The following is a 17,584-nucleotide window of genomic DNA, read 5'->3' on the forward strand; positions in this document are numbered from 1 at the left end:
AATGTAATTTTTAAGTTCAATTCAAAATAAATAATAAAAAAAACTGTTTAATATTAACTTCAAAAAGTACTTATCCAACTTGATAAAACAATACCAGTGAATTTTCGTCATATAAGTATGTATAACAATTTAGAAAATATAGTCGGGCATGACCGACCTTAAGATACCACTATGAGTAAATAAAATAGTTATTGGAAACAAATTTCTTATTTTATGTCATTATAACATTTTGTAGATTGTATACAATACAATACTTTAATTTGATGTTAATTTGATTCTGATATTAAGATATTTGAGATTTATGAGGTTAAGGTTCGAAAAAGAACCGAACAGAGGGAATTATATGATCAATTATATACCGATCGTCACAAAAATATTGTCGATACATAGATATTTAAAAGATTTATGCGGGTTTGTACTACACTTAGTAATATGCTTAATAAAGGAAAATAATATTCGTTTTATTGTATAGAAGATGAATGACATCAAACCAAGTGAGGCGCAAAATATCCTCCAAAATTTCAGATAATGAAATAAACCCAGGTACAGCCGGTACCTCTATATTGATTGAGAATGACAACAGCAGAGTGTTTTCAGCAGATGGTCAACATCAGAGAGTGTCTGCAGTGACAGCAGAGAGGTGTCATAAGATTTTATCAGCAGAATACAGAGAAGGAAGTAACCAAGATCAGTTCGGGGTCACCACTGGTTACATAACTAGCTACGTGAATAGTTATCTTAACATAAGCAAAGGGTCAATTGACCCTACATAAATTACAAAGACAGTGTCTGATAGCTGGTCCAAAGTTGTCAACCCATGGTATTCACATATTCGTTACATAGAGTAACTGGTTACTTGTCTAGCTCCATAATTAGTTAGTTTAACTTGTACGTCTCCTAAGTGGAAGCTAGTTGCTCCAAATAGTCAGTTTAAAAGATTTATCCCTGTACGCAATCTAAGAAGACGGTCTAGTTGTCTGTTCTTAGTAGTTGACTCATTTTTAGGGAACGTATTATTTGTAAAGATACAGTCCAATAACCGGTTTCTTGTAAACAAACCAACGTCCAACTATTATATGGGACCAAAAAGCACCATCTGGTTGGCCAATTCACGTCACCTACTCGATAACCATACCCACAAATCATTTGAGGCGGCATGTAATTCCTAATTCAATAATAAATAACATCGACGTCCTAAAATCCGCACCAAACTGGTATCTTTTTGTGGATGTAGTGACAGTGATTAATTTGCCATGTAAAAAATAAGGTAGACATGTTATATGTACATATATTAATTGATAGGGGATTTTGTCTATTTTTCAAAAAATATTGTTACGTTTTAACCTTTTTAAAACGCTGGTTTATTTCTTTTAAATAAACCGGATACTTTTGATTGCAAATAAAAGCCGTTTAGTAGTTTAAAAATTGTAACAACTCTTTACTTATTTAAAATGTACAACAACCACAGAATTAAATAGTCACTCAATGTTTTTTATACACGTTTATAAATTCGCAGAAATACAGACACACTTTATAATGTACACGAATTCACTTGAAAAATACAACACACTTTAAGGCACTCACTTGATGTTTATTCGAATGGCGCGCAATGGCGTCTCTGATAAACTAGCTAACGACTGCAACCTCTGCCACTATTTATAACACTGCCATATGTACTCTAGATTGTTCTTTAACTGTCAAAGCCTAGAGCTGAGAGGCACTGCTATTTGAAAGCCTTATGCAACTTTAAATCAGCCGTTAAAATCGTTATATTTGAATTCAAGTGCAATTTCGTAACTATATGTATATTAGAGTGACAATCAGTTGTATGGAAAAAAATTTTTGTTAAAATTTTGAAGAGTGCCGGGTGGAATATTGTGACACTAGGCCTAAAAGTAAAGTGCTGAAAATTTGTGCCAAATCGGACAACGATTTCTGGACGCGCATCGAGGTCAAAGTTCAGATATATGCAAAATTTTACTATTTATATGAAATAAATAGGTAAATATCGTTAACTTTGTGCATTGTTTTCTAGAAATATGTAGATTTATTTATATTAATGAATATTACATTAAAAAAAATTTTTGGAAATTGACCCTGAAAATGACCCAAAAACTGTATTATCACCAAAATTCGGGAAAAATACAAATTTTTCAGTTTTTTTAAAAATTTTGCTACTAAAAAAATACGTTTTACTTTTTTTTGCAATTGAATGCTTTACGTAATTATCGTTGTAATGAGATATAAATGACAAAATTTGGTTAAAAAATGGTAAAGTTATTACAAATTCGCCAGACCATTAAAAAAAATTAACATATTTCGAGAAAAATTAAAATAAAAGGAAATTTTTATTTAAAATATATCCGTATTTACTTGTGTATGAGTTTTTGTCTTCGTAGGATACCGTTAACCTAGTCGCAGGTATAGCCAAAAAAAATTATTTTTTTTAAATTTTGTTAAAAAAATTTCAGAATTTTTCGATCATCACATTGGGATTTATTGTGATTAGGGAATAAAAAGATGAAAAATGTATATCAATACCTCTTACAGTTTTTCCGTACCTGCGATTTAAATTTTGCGATTTTCAAAAAAACTAATTTTTTGTTCATATTTTGGCGAATGAGCCCAATTTCCTTACTGTTACAAATTTTAAGTAAAACCTATTCATAATATTATAGTCCTGGTAATCTTAAATATTGTCTGAAAGTTTTACTAAAATCGGAAAACGTTAACCTTTAAATCGTGAAGGTCAAAGATCAAATTTTTTAATATTTGGAATTTCTAATGAAAAGATAGCGAAATGTTATATATTTTGGGCCGATTTTAATGGAACCGAAAAAGTGTTGAAAAATACCAAAAATGGGTTTTTTAGTTTTTTGGCTATAATATCCATACCAGGGTCGGGATTATCGAAACCCTTAAACATATTTGGCCATCTAAAATTGGTTACTATATTTTGATATCGACTATACGATTTGAGAATTTTTACCCCAAAGTTGAATTTTATATAAAATATATGCGATTTTTAGATGGACCTGGTTCTTTCGGTATCAACAATTATTAAAATTTATTTTCATTTAAAATATCTACATAGACATTTTTTAGATAAGTTAAAAAGAAACAAGTAAGAGTGCTATATTCGGCTATGCCGAATCTTATATACCCTTCACCTTTGTTGTGGATGCATTATTATTTTTTATAATTAGTATATATGTATGTATGTACATTGCCCACTTTCAGCGTACAGCATCCTAAATTTATCAAGAACACAAAAAACAACAACAACGCCAAACGAAACAAAACACCAAAAGAAAAAACAAAATACGCAAGCCAATGAAACCAACACACATCCAAACATACGTTTAATTGTATAAAAAACAACAACGCCAAAAGAAAGAAAAACAAAATACGCAAAGCATGCTCATTCAAACAGACGATTTGTTGATTTTTTGTCAAAAAAACCAACACACAACCAAACAAAAGTTTAGTTGTATAAAAAACAACAACAACGCCAAAAGAAACAAAACACAAAAAAAAACAAAATACGCAAAGCATGCACATCCAAGCATACATTTTGTTGCTTTTTTGTAAAAAAAACCAACACACAACCAAACAAACGTTTAGTTGTATAAAAAACAACAACAACGCCAAAAGCAACAAAACACAAAAAAAACAAAATACACAAAACTTGCACATCCAAACATACGTTTTGTTGTTTTTTTGTCAAAGCATGCAATACATTGTGTTTTTTGATGAAATTTTCAGAGGTTGTCTCGGATTTTTGCTCATATCTCCGTTATTTATGGACGGATTTTGCTGATTTTAAATAGCAAAATTCTCGAAAGTATGTCTGACAGTATTGTTGAAGATTTGGATCCCGGAGATATCTGGGGCCTTCAGAAAATTGATTTCAACAGACAGACAGACAGACGGACAGACAGACAGACAGACAGACAGACAGACAGACAGACAGACAGACAGACAGACAGACAGACAGACAGACAGACAGACAGACAGACAGACAGACAGACAGACAGACAGACAGACAGACAGACAGACAGACAGACAGACAGACAGACAGACAGACAGACAGACAGACAGACAGACAGACAGACAGACAGACAGACAGACAGACAGACAGACAGACAGACAGACAGACAGACAGACAGACAGACAGACAGACAGACGGACATGGCTTAATCGACTCCGCTATCTATAAGGATCCAGAATATATATACTTTATAGGGTCGGAAATGAAAAATGTAGAAATTACAAACGGAATGACAAACTTATATATACCCTTCTCACGAAGCTGAAGGGTATAAAAATACACAGAGAAAAGAGATTCGTGTTAGCAACCGAATTTGTTGCCAATCGAATGTTTCTACCTTAGTAACCGAATTTCAATAAAATAAAAATGGAGGAAATCGGGAAATATTTGGATCCGCTATTGTCAAGAAACTGGAGTAGGGTGGGTAAAAATGTTGAAAATTTAATTTTCAAATGCGAATTTAAGAGATAATTGATAGCTACGACGAACGGTGGCTCCTATCTCAATTTCATCGGCCAAAAGTTAGCTTTTTGTTAACTCCGATTTCAAAAATTTTAATGCCATTCAAAAAATCCAAAAAATTAGATAAAAATTTTGTCACTTGTGTGCGTGGTATGCTGTTAAAGTCAAATATTTTATTTCATTTTATAAAAAATGTGATTTTTGTAAATTTGATCAGAAGTAAATTATTATTACTCGCAAACTATTATCGATAATTGGATGATTTTTTTTCTTATTATGTTGGTAGGATAATCTTTAAGAACTTGTATGATTTGTCACTATACCGTTCATACCTGATGTGTTGTTAATTTTTTTCTCAGGAACTATATTTTAGTCAAATTTGAATTTCAGTGGAATACAAGTGCTTAGGGTCAAAAATAGTTACACACATTTTATTACCACGAGAAAGGCCAAAGTGTCCTCTTTAAGCCCATATATACTTTTTGACCTGTTTGTTGAACACTTTTTTCATTTGAATGAAATTACTCCCAAATTTTTTTTCTATTTTTATTTTACCTGGTCATGACTGGCGCAAAGTACAAGTCGCAATTTTGAAGATATTGCGATAAAATTTGGTACATACATTTTTTTCGGCCCGAGGACGAAGTGTTTTGAAACTGACTGAAATCGGTCCATTATTTCACCTAGCACCCATACAAGTGTTCTCCCGAAATTATACTTTATCGGTCGTAAATGCGAGCATAAATCTCTTAAAATTTAACAGAAATAAACTTCATGTGAACCTAGTTTCATTGCGATCGGTCCATAATAAGCCATAGCTGCCATATATTGCCCTCTTTCGAAAATCTCTTTAACGAGCATAAATCTCTTTAAAATATTGGTATAAACACAAAATTCAACATAAATAACTTCGATAAAGACGTAAATCACACGACCGAATTTCATTGCGATCGGTCCATAATTAGTCATAGCTCAAATATAAGACCCGGTTCCGAAACCCGGTTCAAAAAATAAAAAACATCCGCATTTTCATACTAAATGCTATAAAAAATAAAAAGTTCAACTTTAGCTTTAAATTTCTCAACAACTGCTGAACCGATTTTAATGAAATTAAAACTGGAGAAAAATTCAAGAAGATATCTCTCCATTAAAAAATAAATTTTGAAAATATCTCTATCGGTTACAGTTACAGAGTTGGTGAGCCCATGCGGTTCCAATTCAAAACTTAAACTCGACAAAACTTCTTCTTTGGTCATAGCAAATTTCTTTCAAATAGGACTAAGGTTTTAGAAGTTACAGATTTATTTCCCTCTTTTTTCTGTACCACTGTGATTCGTTTTTTCTCAAGTGTTCACTTACACATTTTGTATCTTATCACTATGCACAAGAGTGCAATACAAAGCAAAACAAGCCAATAATTCAAACTAATAAAAGCAAAAAAAAAATGTTAGGTAAATAAATAATAAAATAAGTAATACCAAAATAAACAAACACTTCAAGGGTTTGATGACCAAAAAAGTCGTTCAAAAATAAAACGTCACAAACAAATTTATTAACTTCCATTTAGTAATAATAATTTGCCATTTGCGATTAATTAAACAGCCGTTAACCTTCTCACACGTACATTGTTTAATTTTGTTTCAAAAAAGCGGCATCCATAATTTTTAATAATTTTTATATAAAAACTGAACGAATAATAAAAAACAAGCTTTTTTTTGCTTGAAGTCTGGTTTTAAATTAACTCTTAAAATCCAAGAATTAAGAGAGTGTTTAACTAAAGAGCTTTTGAAAAATTATTTAAACAAAATATGAGCGACTTGGAAGTAGAGGCCCAACAACCAGTTGAGGTGGAACCCAGAAAAAAACAAAAATTCGTGCGCAGTGATATCATAGCCATGGTAGTGTCCGGTATATGTGCGGTCTTAATTGTGGTCATACTTTATAGCAGTGATGTTCAAAAATAAAAATGAAGTTGTATTGGTGAGAGAGCTACCCAGCAAACATAATGTCAAACATTTAAAATAAGAACAAAATAATGAAAGTTTAGATTTAGAATTTTTGTCACATATAACCAATTTATTTAATGAATGTAATTTAAATTTTAAGGAAAAGAAAAAATATGCATTATACGGCCTAAATTCTATTTAATTTTGTATTTATTTTTGACTTTGTTATTATGTGTTCAATTGCAATTGAAACGCTTGTGTTTGCTATGCTTCGTCCAAAAACAACCAACAACAATGCTTAGTAAATGTCTGAAAAAAATGACGATAGTCCATCGCATGTGTTTTCATCGAGAGCTAAACGATGAATGAACAAAAGTTTTTAAAAGAGCGTAACAAATGTGTGTAAATTTTTCAAACAATTGTTGTATGGCGTGAACATTACTGCTTTATAGTTTAATAATGCATTTCGTTGGAGCGGTAGACGATGTAAGCTTAACTTGATTTGTTGACCATGGACTTCAATTAAATACTAGAATTAGTGTCACTAACCCCATTTTAATGTAATACTTAAGAAATGTTTGTAATATGTATGTGAATTTCATTATTAGTTTCATTTTGTGTCAATAAAAATAAAATATTTGTGTAAATAAAATTCATGGAGATGGTAAACTATAATATTTTTATAAAGAAAACTAAATCAAATGGTTTTTGTGAATAAAATAGATAATATACATCAGTCATGCCCAAGCCCTATACTCTTGGTACTCTTTTGTTATTGTAATTGCTCTTAGCTATAGGATGTGTGTTTTGTATACTCACTAGAGCACTCAGCATTAGCAATACAAAATACACAAACAACTTTGTCTTATTATTTTTTTTGTCGTTCTTCACTGAATACACGCATGTTGAAAGCAACAACACTTTCGTATGCTTGCTGGTAAACATTGACGACTGCGATCATCCATGTAGATTTTGTTTTTGTTTATCGTATGATATTTTAAAAATGTGTGTGTTGAAAGTGAGTTTTTTTTTCTTTTTTCTTTGTATGAATTGGTTTTAGCAACAACAAATATTGAATAAAAAGTAGCTTTTCTTTAACTGTATTGGTGTTTACTCTTCCATAAGGAACTTGTGGGCACCCCTGATATACATGCAATATATATGTACATTATGATAGTATACCAATGAGTGTACAGTGAGCAACAAAAGTGCAGTATCACTATCTCTAAAATTGTTACTTGGATTGTGAAAACATGTTCAGCAAATAATAGCATAGTCTGCGAAGTTTGGTGATGCATTTACAGAAGGAATCATTAATAAAAGTAAAAATTTACCAAAAATGTTTAAAATCTTTAGAAACGTTGTGAATTCCGAAAATAACAAAATTGGCTACCGATTCGAAATGGTAAAAAGGTTACGGTGACGCTAATTATGATTATTTCGGTAACGGTGATTTAACTGCATTTTAATGACAACGGTAACTTCGGTATGACTTAAATTACACTAATAGGGTATTCGAATTATTTGATTTTTCTCTTGTTCGAATAATACGAATAATTCGAATAAGAGATTTTAAATTGTTCGAATATTCGATCACACGTTTAAAATTAATCGAATTATTCGAATAATTTAAATTTTTTTAAAAAAGTAAAGAATGATGTTTTGATGTAGGTTTTTTAATATCTTATTGTTAAAGAAAAAAAAATAACGTTAAAGTTAACAATTCAAGTATTGACAATGTTAAAAAACATTCGAAAACAAAGTCCATCATTATATTTTCATCAGAAATATTCTGATCAGATTAACTCCCGAACAATCTACAAAACAATTGACTAGCAAACCCTTTAGTTTCCGTTCTGGAGCTATGCTTTAAAAAATTTGAGCTAGTTGGACATGATCCTGAATTCAAATTCTATATAAACGTATTAAGAACTTTTTAATGTCGTTCATTAATTTGGGGTTTAAATTGAGTAACTAATTATTTAGTAAATTAATTATTCACTATTTCTGAATTATTTATAACAAATTGTATTATACATCAGGCTCTATCAGCGTTGCCGAATCTTTGCTTAATAAAGTGGTCTTGGGGAATTACACAATAAAGGGAATCTGTCCAAAGTTTGATATCATTGTTAGTTAACGTGGCTAATTTGAGTCCATGAACGTAATAATGAGTGCATGATTGCGCATTCACAAATATGCAAAAAGTTTATTACCATGTTAGACAAAGATGTTCAACGATGTTCAAAATCATGTATAAGACCAACACCATGCTTTTCTTGCAACAAAACGTTAGTTTGCAATATTTGTATTTATCACTTTAATCTTAGTTAAAATTTTGATTATTAATTGCGATGCTTCTAATATTTCGCCAGCTAAATAACAAACATTTTATTGCGTACCTTTTATTTTCATTGATTCAAGTTTTGAAAGATTTGTTTATAGAATTGTAACTTCTTGCAGTAATATTTATATATTTATAGAAGGAGCTATCGGAACACTCATCTACAGTGATCGAAAGTCCCTTTGTCTTTAGTTATTTGTCGAATTTCAGAAACAATACATTTTTTGTGAGTCATTTTTACTTATTTAAATTTGAAATTATGAAAAATTTTAAGCAATTTAATAAATTTAAATATATATGAACATTTATTCGTTTTATTTGATTATTCTACATAGAATTGTTCGAATTATTCGTTATTTGAAAATGGCCATTTTTAAATTGTTCGAATAATTATTCGTAAGAAATTATTCGATTAATCGAACGATCATTACTCGAATGAATACCCTATACACTACCCAACAAATTGAGACTTTTTGATTGGAACAGACTAGCGACAATATAATTCTGAAAGCGCATGTTGGCTAGAATATTTTTGTAGAATAAACTTATAGTCCAGCTGGTCTGAATTTTTTTACAGTGGGTCAAAGTTTTAATTTTTTGATCGATGTTCCAACTTTTGATATGTAGATAGCTGATATTTTTAAGAAAAATTTCGACACCCCATATCTAAAAAACCAAAAAAAGATCGAGCAGAATTAAAAAAAAAAATAATAAATAAATAAACTTAAATATCTCTTGAACTAAAAGATATATCTTACATATACATAATCCAAAAAACATACATTACATATGCATGTTTTTTGGATTTTTGGCGATTTATAAAAAAATGTGATACCCGAGTTGCGTGTAATTTTGCTAATTAAGCGTAAAGAGGTTTATTTACAACTTTTGTATCTTTGTGGCCCCCACTGAAATTTTCCGGCAGACTTTTTTGGATTTTCTCAAAAAGAGGTCATACGAAATGCGCAAGATAGGATTTGATTTTAGACCTATGGTTTCTTGAGGAAACTTTCTTAGAATTTTCCGTAGATTGCGTTTCTGCTATACCATTTTTTACTTTTTGATCCTCCATACAAATCGACCCGGCCTAATATACATTTAGCTAAGACTGTGCCTCTGTTGAAGTCACGTTATGGTCTATAGACATGGTTATAATTTTCTGCTTTCTGTTTATCAGATATGTTTTTTATTGAATATGGAAAAATCGGTTCAACAACAAAAAGAAAATTAGATCAAATTTTTTTCGACGTAAAAAAAAACAAGTAAAGTACGATAGAGTCTAAACGAGGGGACCTAGAACATTAGCACAAATAGTTATTGCTAAATATGTTAAACTAGTAAATAGTTTTGGATCAAAGTGGACAACTTTTGTTTTCGATAACATATTGTTAGATTTTTACCTTTTAAAAACGGTGGTTTATTTCCTTTAAACCGTACTAGCGGAAAATAAACACATTTTGTTTATTTGTTGAAAAAAGGAAATTTTGTTTATTTATTACCTTTTTTAGGTGTGTAAACATAAAGATTTTTCGGCGTACCAATTCTGGAGCTAGCAAGATATTCTGAACCTGAAATACTTAGCTATTGGCCTTGAGCCTTGTTGATGGTTATGTCGAAAGCCAGACTGTAACCGCTTGAAATCGAAGGAAAAAATCAGTTAAAATCATTTGAAATTGAGGTATGCGCTGAAAAAAACCAACATTTCACACTTTTGTCGTATTTTCATTATTAATTACTAAAGTAGAAATATACTTGTCTGAGTTGAAACCAAAAACTAAAACTAAATTCGAAAATTGGCTTCACAAATGCAGTGTTTTACCATCTTCATAAAATTAACTTTCTAATAAAACCGGTTTCAGAATCTATTCTACATAGGTAGAAAATTTTTTTGTATTTTATAAGTATATGGGGGATTTCTTGTCACCAACTTTTGAAATCATGTCATCTGATCGGGATGAAATTTGCACCAAGGCCTTGCAAGGTTAGCAATTTTCCAACAATATCGGTGTAGAACTCTCTGAGTTGGAGGGGGTCAAAATTTGGCAATTCGGCCAAGCATCCATGTAACTTATTACCTATTGTTCTTAGCAAACTGTGTCCCAAATAGTTTAGATAGCTATTTCTGCAACCTTTCGAAAAAAAACAAGTAAGAGAGCTATATTCGGCTGTGCCGAATCTTATATACCCTTCACCAAATTATACTATAAAATAAATTTTTTTAAATATTTTTAGGTAAACAAAATTTATTTTTTTTTTTTAAATTGTTTTTTAATTTTTTTTAAAAAAAGTTTTTTCCAAATTTTTTTTAATTTTTTTTTTTGGAAAAAAAATGTATGGCAAAAAAAATTTTGATGATAAAAAAATTCGGGTTAAAAAATATTTTTCCCGATTTTGACCCATTGTAGGTCCAACTTACTATAGCCTTATCTACATCGTTGCAATGGACTTTGAAATATCTATCATTAGATATCCACATTGTCTATATTAATGACTTAGCAATCCAGATATAGATCAAAAATCGAGGTTGTCCCGGTTTTTTGATCATATCTCCGTTATTTATGGACCGATTTTGCTGATTTTAAAGTATGTCTGACAGAATTATTGAAGATTTGGATCCCTAAGATATCTGGGGTCTTCAGAAAATTGATTTCAACAGACAGACAGACGGACAGACAGACGGACATGGCTTAATCGACTCCGCTATCTATAAGGATTCAGAATATACATATATACTTTATAGGGTCCGAAATGAAAAATGTAGAAATTACAAACGGAATGACAAACTTATATATACCCTTCTCACGAATTGAATTTGAATTTTTTTTTTCAAATCAAAAACTTTTTTGACTTTTTTTTTCAAATTGGACCTTTTTTCTAAAAAGATAGCTTACCTTACCTTGAATATCTATTTGGTCGCTTAGTGGGATGCGAGTTGGATATCTATCAAAATAAATGTTTTGTAATTCAAAACATAAAATTTTTTACTATTTTTCAAAATCAAAAACTTTGTTGACCTTGTTTTTTTTTTCTTCAAAAATCGCTTAGGGGGATATCTATAAAAATAAATATTTTGTAACGAAAGACATACTTTTTTTTTGCTCCTTTAAGATATATTTGGTCGCTTAGTTGGATGCTAGAGGGATATCTATCAAAATAAATGTTGTAATACAAAAATTGTATGTCAAAATTAAAAAAAGGGCCCATTTTGAAAAAATAGTCAAAAAAGTTTTTAAAAATTTTTTTTGAAAGATTGAAGATCAGTTTCTACAAATTCTTAGTATTTTATAAATTATCCCAAAATAGAAACCTATCGGTTTTAATTCATATGATTTTTGGTAAATCTAATGTCACGATTTATATATCAGCGTCATGTTTGCACAATTTCCAGAATTATATAGCAGAGCATTCTTGACAGTTTTTTTATTTTTTGTTGCATTAGTAACACATTATTATCGCAAGAATCTCCACTTATAAACCATAAGTGGCATTGATAAACATACTAAATATTGGAACTAACGCTACAAGCCATTAAAAACCGTTACATTTAAATTGCAATTTCATAACAATTCAATATAATGCAATATTATCTAACATGACCACTATTAATTTTTTTTATTAAACCAGACACAAACATTTATCTAAGATCCAATAAATAATAGAATATTTACAGTAGGATTTGTATGTCTTATCATAATCGAATGTTTTGACTAAGTAGTAGTCTCTTTATCCGTGTAAATAATAAACATTACTTAGATGAAAGTAAATACAATTAAAATGTTCACAAATACTTTGTGAACAAAGAAACGATAGTAACGATTACTTTCTGAGCAGATTTAACTTACTTTCTGAGTTTATTTTATATTATGTAGACCTTTTGCTAACATCCTATTGGAATAATGCTCAAAACTATATAGAGAATTGTGCACTGATACAATCAGTTATTAAGCGTTTTGAAACCGCAATACTACCAACACTAATTCTGGAGAAAACAAATTTTAACTAGCAATGATTAATATCATCACTTTTCTATTATAGGTAGCGCTCAACCCTAACGTAACTATGAGTCGTACATTTACTATCGATCATGAAGCAAATACATTTCTAATGGATGGAAAACCCTTCCAATATGTGTCCGGATCATTTCATTATTTTCGCGCTTTACCAGATGCCTGGCATAAAAGGCTGAGAACTATGAGATCGGCTGGCTTAAATGTACTTGATACGTAAGTTTTCAACAAATTATATCCAAGAATATTTCGAATTACTTATACAAAATTTCCAATACTACAGTTACGTTGAATGGTCTCTGCATAATCCTCATGATGGTGTCTACGATTGGTCGGGCATTGCTGATGTAGAAAGATTTATTGAATTGGCCCACAAGGAAGGTTTTTATGTGATATTAAGACCTGGTCCCTATATATGTGCGGAGAGAGATAATGTAAGTAATTTGTTTAGAACTCTAAAATTATCCACTTCTTGATTTTATTTATTTGTTTTTTATTCGTAATAGGGTGGACTTCCCCATTGGCTTTTCCGTAAATATCCCGGCATTCAACTACGTACTAGTGATACAAATTATATTCACGAAGTTTCGGAGTGGTATAGTAAACTAATGCCCAGAATGGAACGTTTCTTGTATGGCAATGGTGGTCCGATTATAATGGTCCAGGTGGAGAATGAGTACGGAAGTTTCAGTGCTTGTGATCGTGATTATTTGAATTGGTTAAGAGATGAAACTTTGAAGTATGTGGGGGACAAGGCTTTGTTGTTTACTACAGACATACCGAATGATCAAATAAAATGTGGTAAAATTGAGGGAGTGTTTGCTACAACAGATTTTGGTATAGATCGGAGTAAGTATGATATTTGGTTTAGAGTTCACATCTAGTTCAGTTCTAGTTCAGTTCTAGTTCAGTTCTAGTTCAGTTCTAGTTCAGTTCTAGTTCAGTTCTAGTTCAGTTCTAGTTCAGTTCTAGTTCTAGTTCAGTTCTAGTTCAGTTCTAGTTCAGTTCTAGTTCAGTTCTAGTTCAGTTCTAGTTCAGTTCTAGTTCAGTTCTAGTTCAGTTCTAGTTCAGTTCTAGTTCAGTTCTAGTTCAGTTCTAGTTCAGTTCTAGTTCAGTTCTATTTCAGTTCTAGTTCAGTTCTAGTTCAGTTCTAGTTCAGTTCTAGTTCAGTTCTAGTTCAGTTCTAGTTCAGTTCTAGTTCAGTTCTAGTTCAGTTCTAGTTCAGTTCTAGTTCAGTTCTAGTTCAGTTCTAGTTCAGTTCTAGTTCAGTTCTAGTTCAGTTCTAGTTCAGTTCTAGTTCAGTTCTAGTTCAGTTCTAGTTCAGTTCTAGTTCAGTTCTAGTTCAGTTCTAGTTCAGTTCTAGTTCAGTTCTAGTTCAGTTCTAGTTCAGTTCTAGTTCAGTTCTAGTTCAGTTCTAGTTCTAGTTCAGTTCTAGTTCAAGTTCAGTTCTATTATATTTTAGTTAAAGTTCTATGGAATAATGTAAAGACATTCACAATTTAATTTCTTTCTAATTTAAGTCCATGAAATTGATAACATTTGGAGCATCTTAAGATCAGTGCAACCCACAGGACCTCTGGTTAATTCAGAATTCTATCCCGGTTGGCTAACACATTGGCAAGAACCAAATCAAAGGCGTGATGGTCAACTAGTAGCAGATGCCCTAAAGTAAGATAAATAAATTAATAAAATGCTTCTCTTATCCTTAAAATTTGATATATATTTTATAATTTCAGAACAATTCTGTCTTACAATGCCAGTGTTAATTTCTATATGTTCTTTGGTGGTACAAATTTCGGTTTCACAGCTGGTGCTAACGATTTTGGCGACAACAAATATGTACCCGACATTACTTCCTACGATTACGATGCGGTCATGGATGAACCGGGAAATATTACCAAGAAGTTTGAATTGGTGCGAGACGTTATTGCCCAGCATTTCGTAATACCTAAAGTGGAAGTAATAAAAGAACAATCGTTTGCCTATGGCAAAGTTGATATGAGACCAGTAATGCATTTGCTGTCTAATGAAGGTCGTGCAACATTGGGCAGTGGATTGGGTCAAAAATCTTTGAAACCTAAAACATTTGAAGAACTAGATCAATATTCGGGTTTAGTTTTATATGAAACCAGTATAGAGGGCATAAATATTGAATCTGCTTTACTGACCGTCAACGAGTTAAGAGATCGTGCTTTAATCTATGTGGATCAAGAATTTATGGGCATTCTATCTAGACAAAATGGCAATTTCTCTTTAACTTTGAATAAAGCTTCTGGTTCAATGTTACAAATATTAGTGGAAAATCAGGGACGCATTAATTTCAATGTAGCAAATGATACTAAGGGTATTATGGGTAGCGTGTTACTGCAAAAATCTAAAGATGGCGAAGAGATACAGTTAGAAAACTGGTTAAATACCGGTTATACCTTAGAAGAACCTCACACATCAAATCTCTTGAACAGCATTTATAAGAATTATACCTCGTCAGAAGATTTAGCAGATGAGAAAAGTGCATTGACTAATGGACCCATGGTGTATTATGGTGAATTTTTGGTTACCGATATTCATCATACATTCCTTAATCCCTCGGGTTGGGGCAAGGGTGTGGCTTTTGTTAATGGTTTTAATTTGGGCCGTTATTGGCCTCTAGCTGGACCTCAATTAACAGTTTATGTGCCGCAAGAAATTTTACATGCCGGTCTCAATTCATTACTTCTTATAGAATACGAACAAACTAATCGTGTGAGTAAGGATCTCGATCCTTATGTGACTTTAGATGATAAGCCTCAATTAGATATGTAAATAAGTAAGAGTTTATTGTAGACATGTGTATAATCTATAGAAATAAATGAATTTTATTTTTAACTATACTTTTAACACAATTGTTTAATTTGATAAAATAAAAACTTTAAACATAATCGTGCTGCCTGGATTCCCGCCAACGACTCTGGTATCTTTCAACAAACTTATAGTCTCAGTTGTTCTTCTCGATAAATTATGTTAGAATACAGTTTTTAATTGCACTATATCTCGACTTACATTAGGTATTCGATATTCGGCTTGAGGAATAACAAATTAGGCTGTTGAATAATATCCTAAATATTTTCATAGTAAAATACTGGGCTACAAAATTCCATTTTATTATTTTTGAAAGCGAATACTGACTGAAAAACGATTTTTATTTGTCTAATCTGAAACAGAAAATCTAGTCGCATTTTCGTTAAGGTTTTATTAAATAAATATTTAAACTTTTCTTAATATTGCCTTCATATTTTATTCATTTATTTTCAGTTTTTTTCTTTTATTACAAATAGTATTTTCTTTAGGTTTTCTTTTTCACATATAAATTTTGTAAAAATTGTGTAAATGCATTTGATTATTATATATTGTCCGATATACATTTTTATTTTGTTTATATATAGTTTTATATTATAATTATATTAATATTTGTTTGTAATGATAAGTGGGCCACAGGCAAATACTTAATTATTTGTATGAAATTGAATTAATAAAGAAAATATTGTTTGTGGGGGTATAGCTAACTTTAAACTGAGTTTAATTCATTTGAGTTTAAAAGCAATTATCAGGCCATTTAGAACAAATTTTGAGAGATAAGGGATATTTGAACAATCATATGACTGTAAACTTGGCCGGATTACGGCACTCGTTATCGAATAAGCTTTCGTATCGAAAAATAATTTCTATATCGAAATTATAGTAATATGTATGTACTGTATTATTTGCTCGACATCGAATATGATAATCTAAAATAAGAAATTTACGATCAATTTAACTCGTTCATGAATGCGGTAATTCGTCCCCTGATTTTTAAAAAATTAACTCTCATAAGAACTCAGAGCGTATAAAGGTAGTAGTGTCTTTTGAAATGATTGAAATCTGTTCTCAATAAGAATCTCCTTGCAGTATAAATCTTAAATAAAATTCACAATGAAGCAGAATTTATTAAAATTAAAAGTTTCTAAATGTTTTTCTTAGCCGTTTTGCGTCAACTTCGAATCGAAATGTATTTTTTAGCAGAAATCTATTTTATGTACAGAGAGCTTCAAAAGTGAATTTTTTGATTCTTTTTTAAGATCATGAAAATCATTATAGTCCGACTTAAATCTTTTTTTCAGAACCAAATCTATTATTCAGCTCAATCTCCAACAAACTGAAACTTTTAAATTGTAATCGATGGATAGTTTTTATGATTTTCATAAAAATAAAATTAATGTTAATTATTGTACTCCATTCCTCGTCAAACGATTTTCTGTATGGATCATGAACGGTTAACCTATGACAGAGGAAGCGTTCCAGTTCGATATATATGCAGATTAGGGTGGGTCAAAAGATATACATAGGCGCATCACGATACCTATTCAAGAAACATTGCCGAAGAATCCATAGTACAATAATGAATTTCGAGCCCCCGGATTTCATTATAAGAAAATCAAATATTAGTAATTTTTCACAACAATTTCGCCATCTAGTGGGTGAAAAATCAGAGGGCAACAAATTAATTTTTGAACTATGGATTCTTCGACAAAGTTTTTTGGAATTTTCAAGAGTGTAAAGCGATGAGCCTTTTGCGCAAAAAATATGACTCACCCTAATTCAAATGGATCTAGATATCTGCAATTGACATTTCCGTTTCCCGATTTACTGATAGGCTGTGTTTCTGGTATTCGGGTAAATGAAGGTTATATCCAGACTGAGCCATTGGGTATAATATGCAGTGGGCATATTAATGTTAGGAAATAAATTGCAGTAAAAA

General features: G+C 30.9%; 1 protein-coding gene across 2 annotated transcripts; it reads left to right on the forward strand.

The window, feature by feature from the left end:
* The first annotated feature begins 6,087 nt into the window (after positions 1–6,087).
* Positions 6,088–15,680, forward strand: LOC135951520 (beta-galactosidase-like). Of its 2 annotated transcripts, XM_065501182.1 has the most exons (7): positions 6,088–6,450; positions 6,904–6,945; positions 12,839–13,026; positions 13,094–13,244; positions 13,317–13,659; positions 14,331–14,478; positions 14,547–15,680. In XM_065501182.1, exons 1-7 carry the CDS (start codon positions 6,322–6,324, stop codon positions 15,610–15,612), a joined length of 2,067 nt encoding a protein of 688 aa, XP_065357254.1. In that variant the 5' UTR covers positions 6,088–6,321; the 3' UTR covers positions 15,613–15,680. The 2 variants fall into 2 exon arrangements, with proteins under 2 accessions (XP_065357254.1, XP_065357255.1); XM_065501183.1 differs by lacking the exon at positions 6,904–6,945 and having other exon boundaries at positions 6,326–6,493.
* The last annotated feature ends 1,904 nt before the right edge of the window (positions 15,681–17,584 follow it).

This window comes from Calliphora vicina, chromosome 2 (assembly GCF_958450345.1).
Source record: "Calliphora vicina chromosome 2, idCalVici1.1, whole genome shotgun sequence".
NCBI classification, from domain to species: Eukaryota; Metazoa; Arthropoda; class Insecta; order Diptera; family Calliphoridae; genus Calliphora; species Calliphora vicina.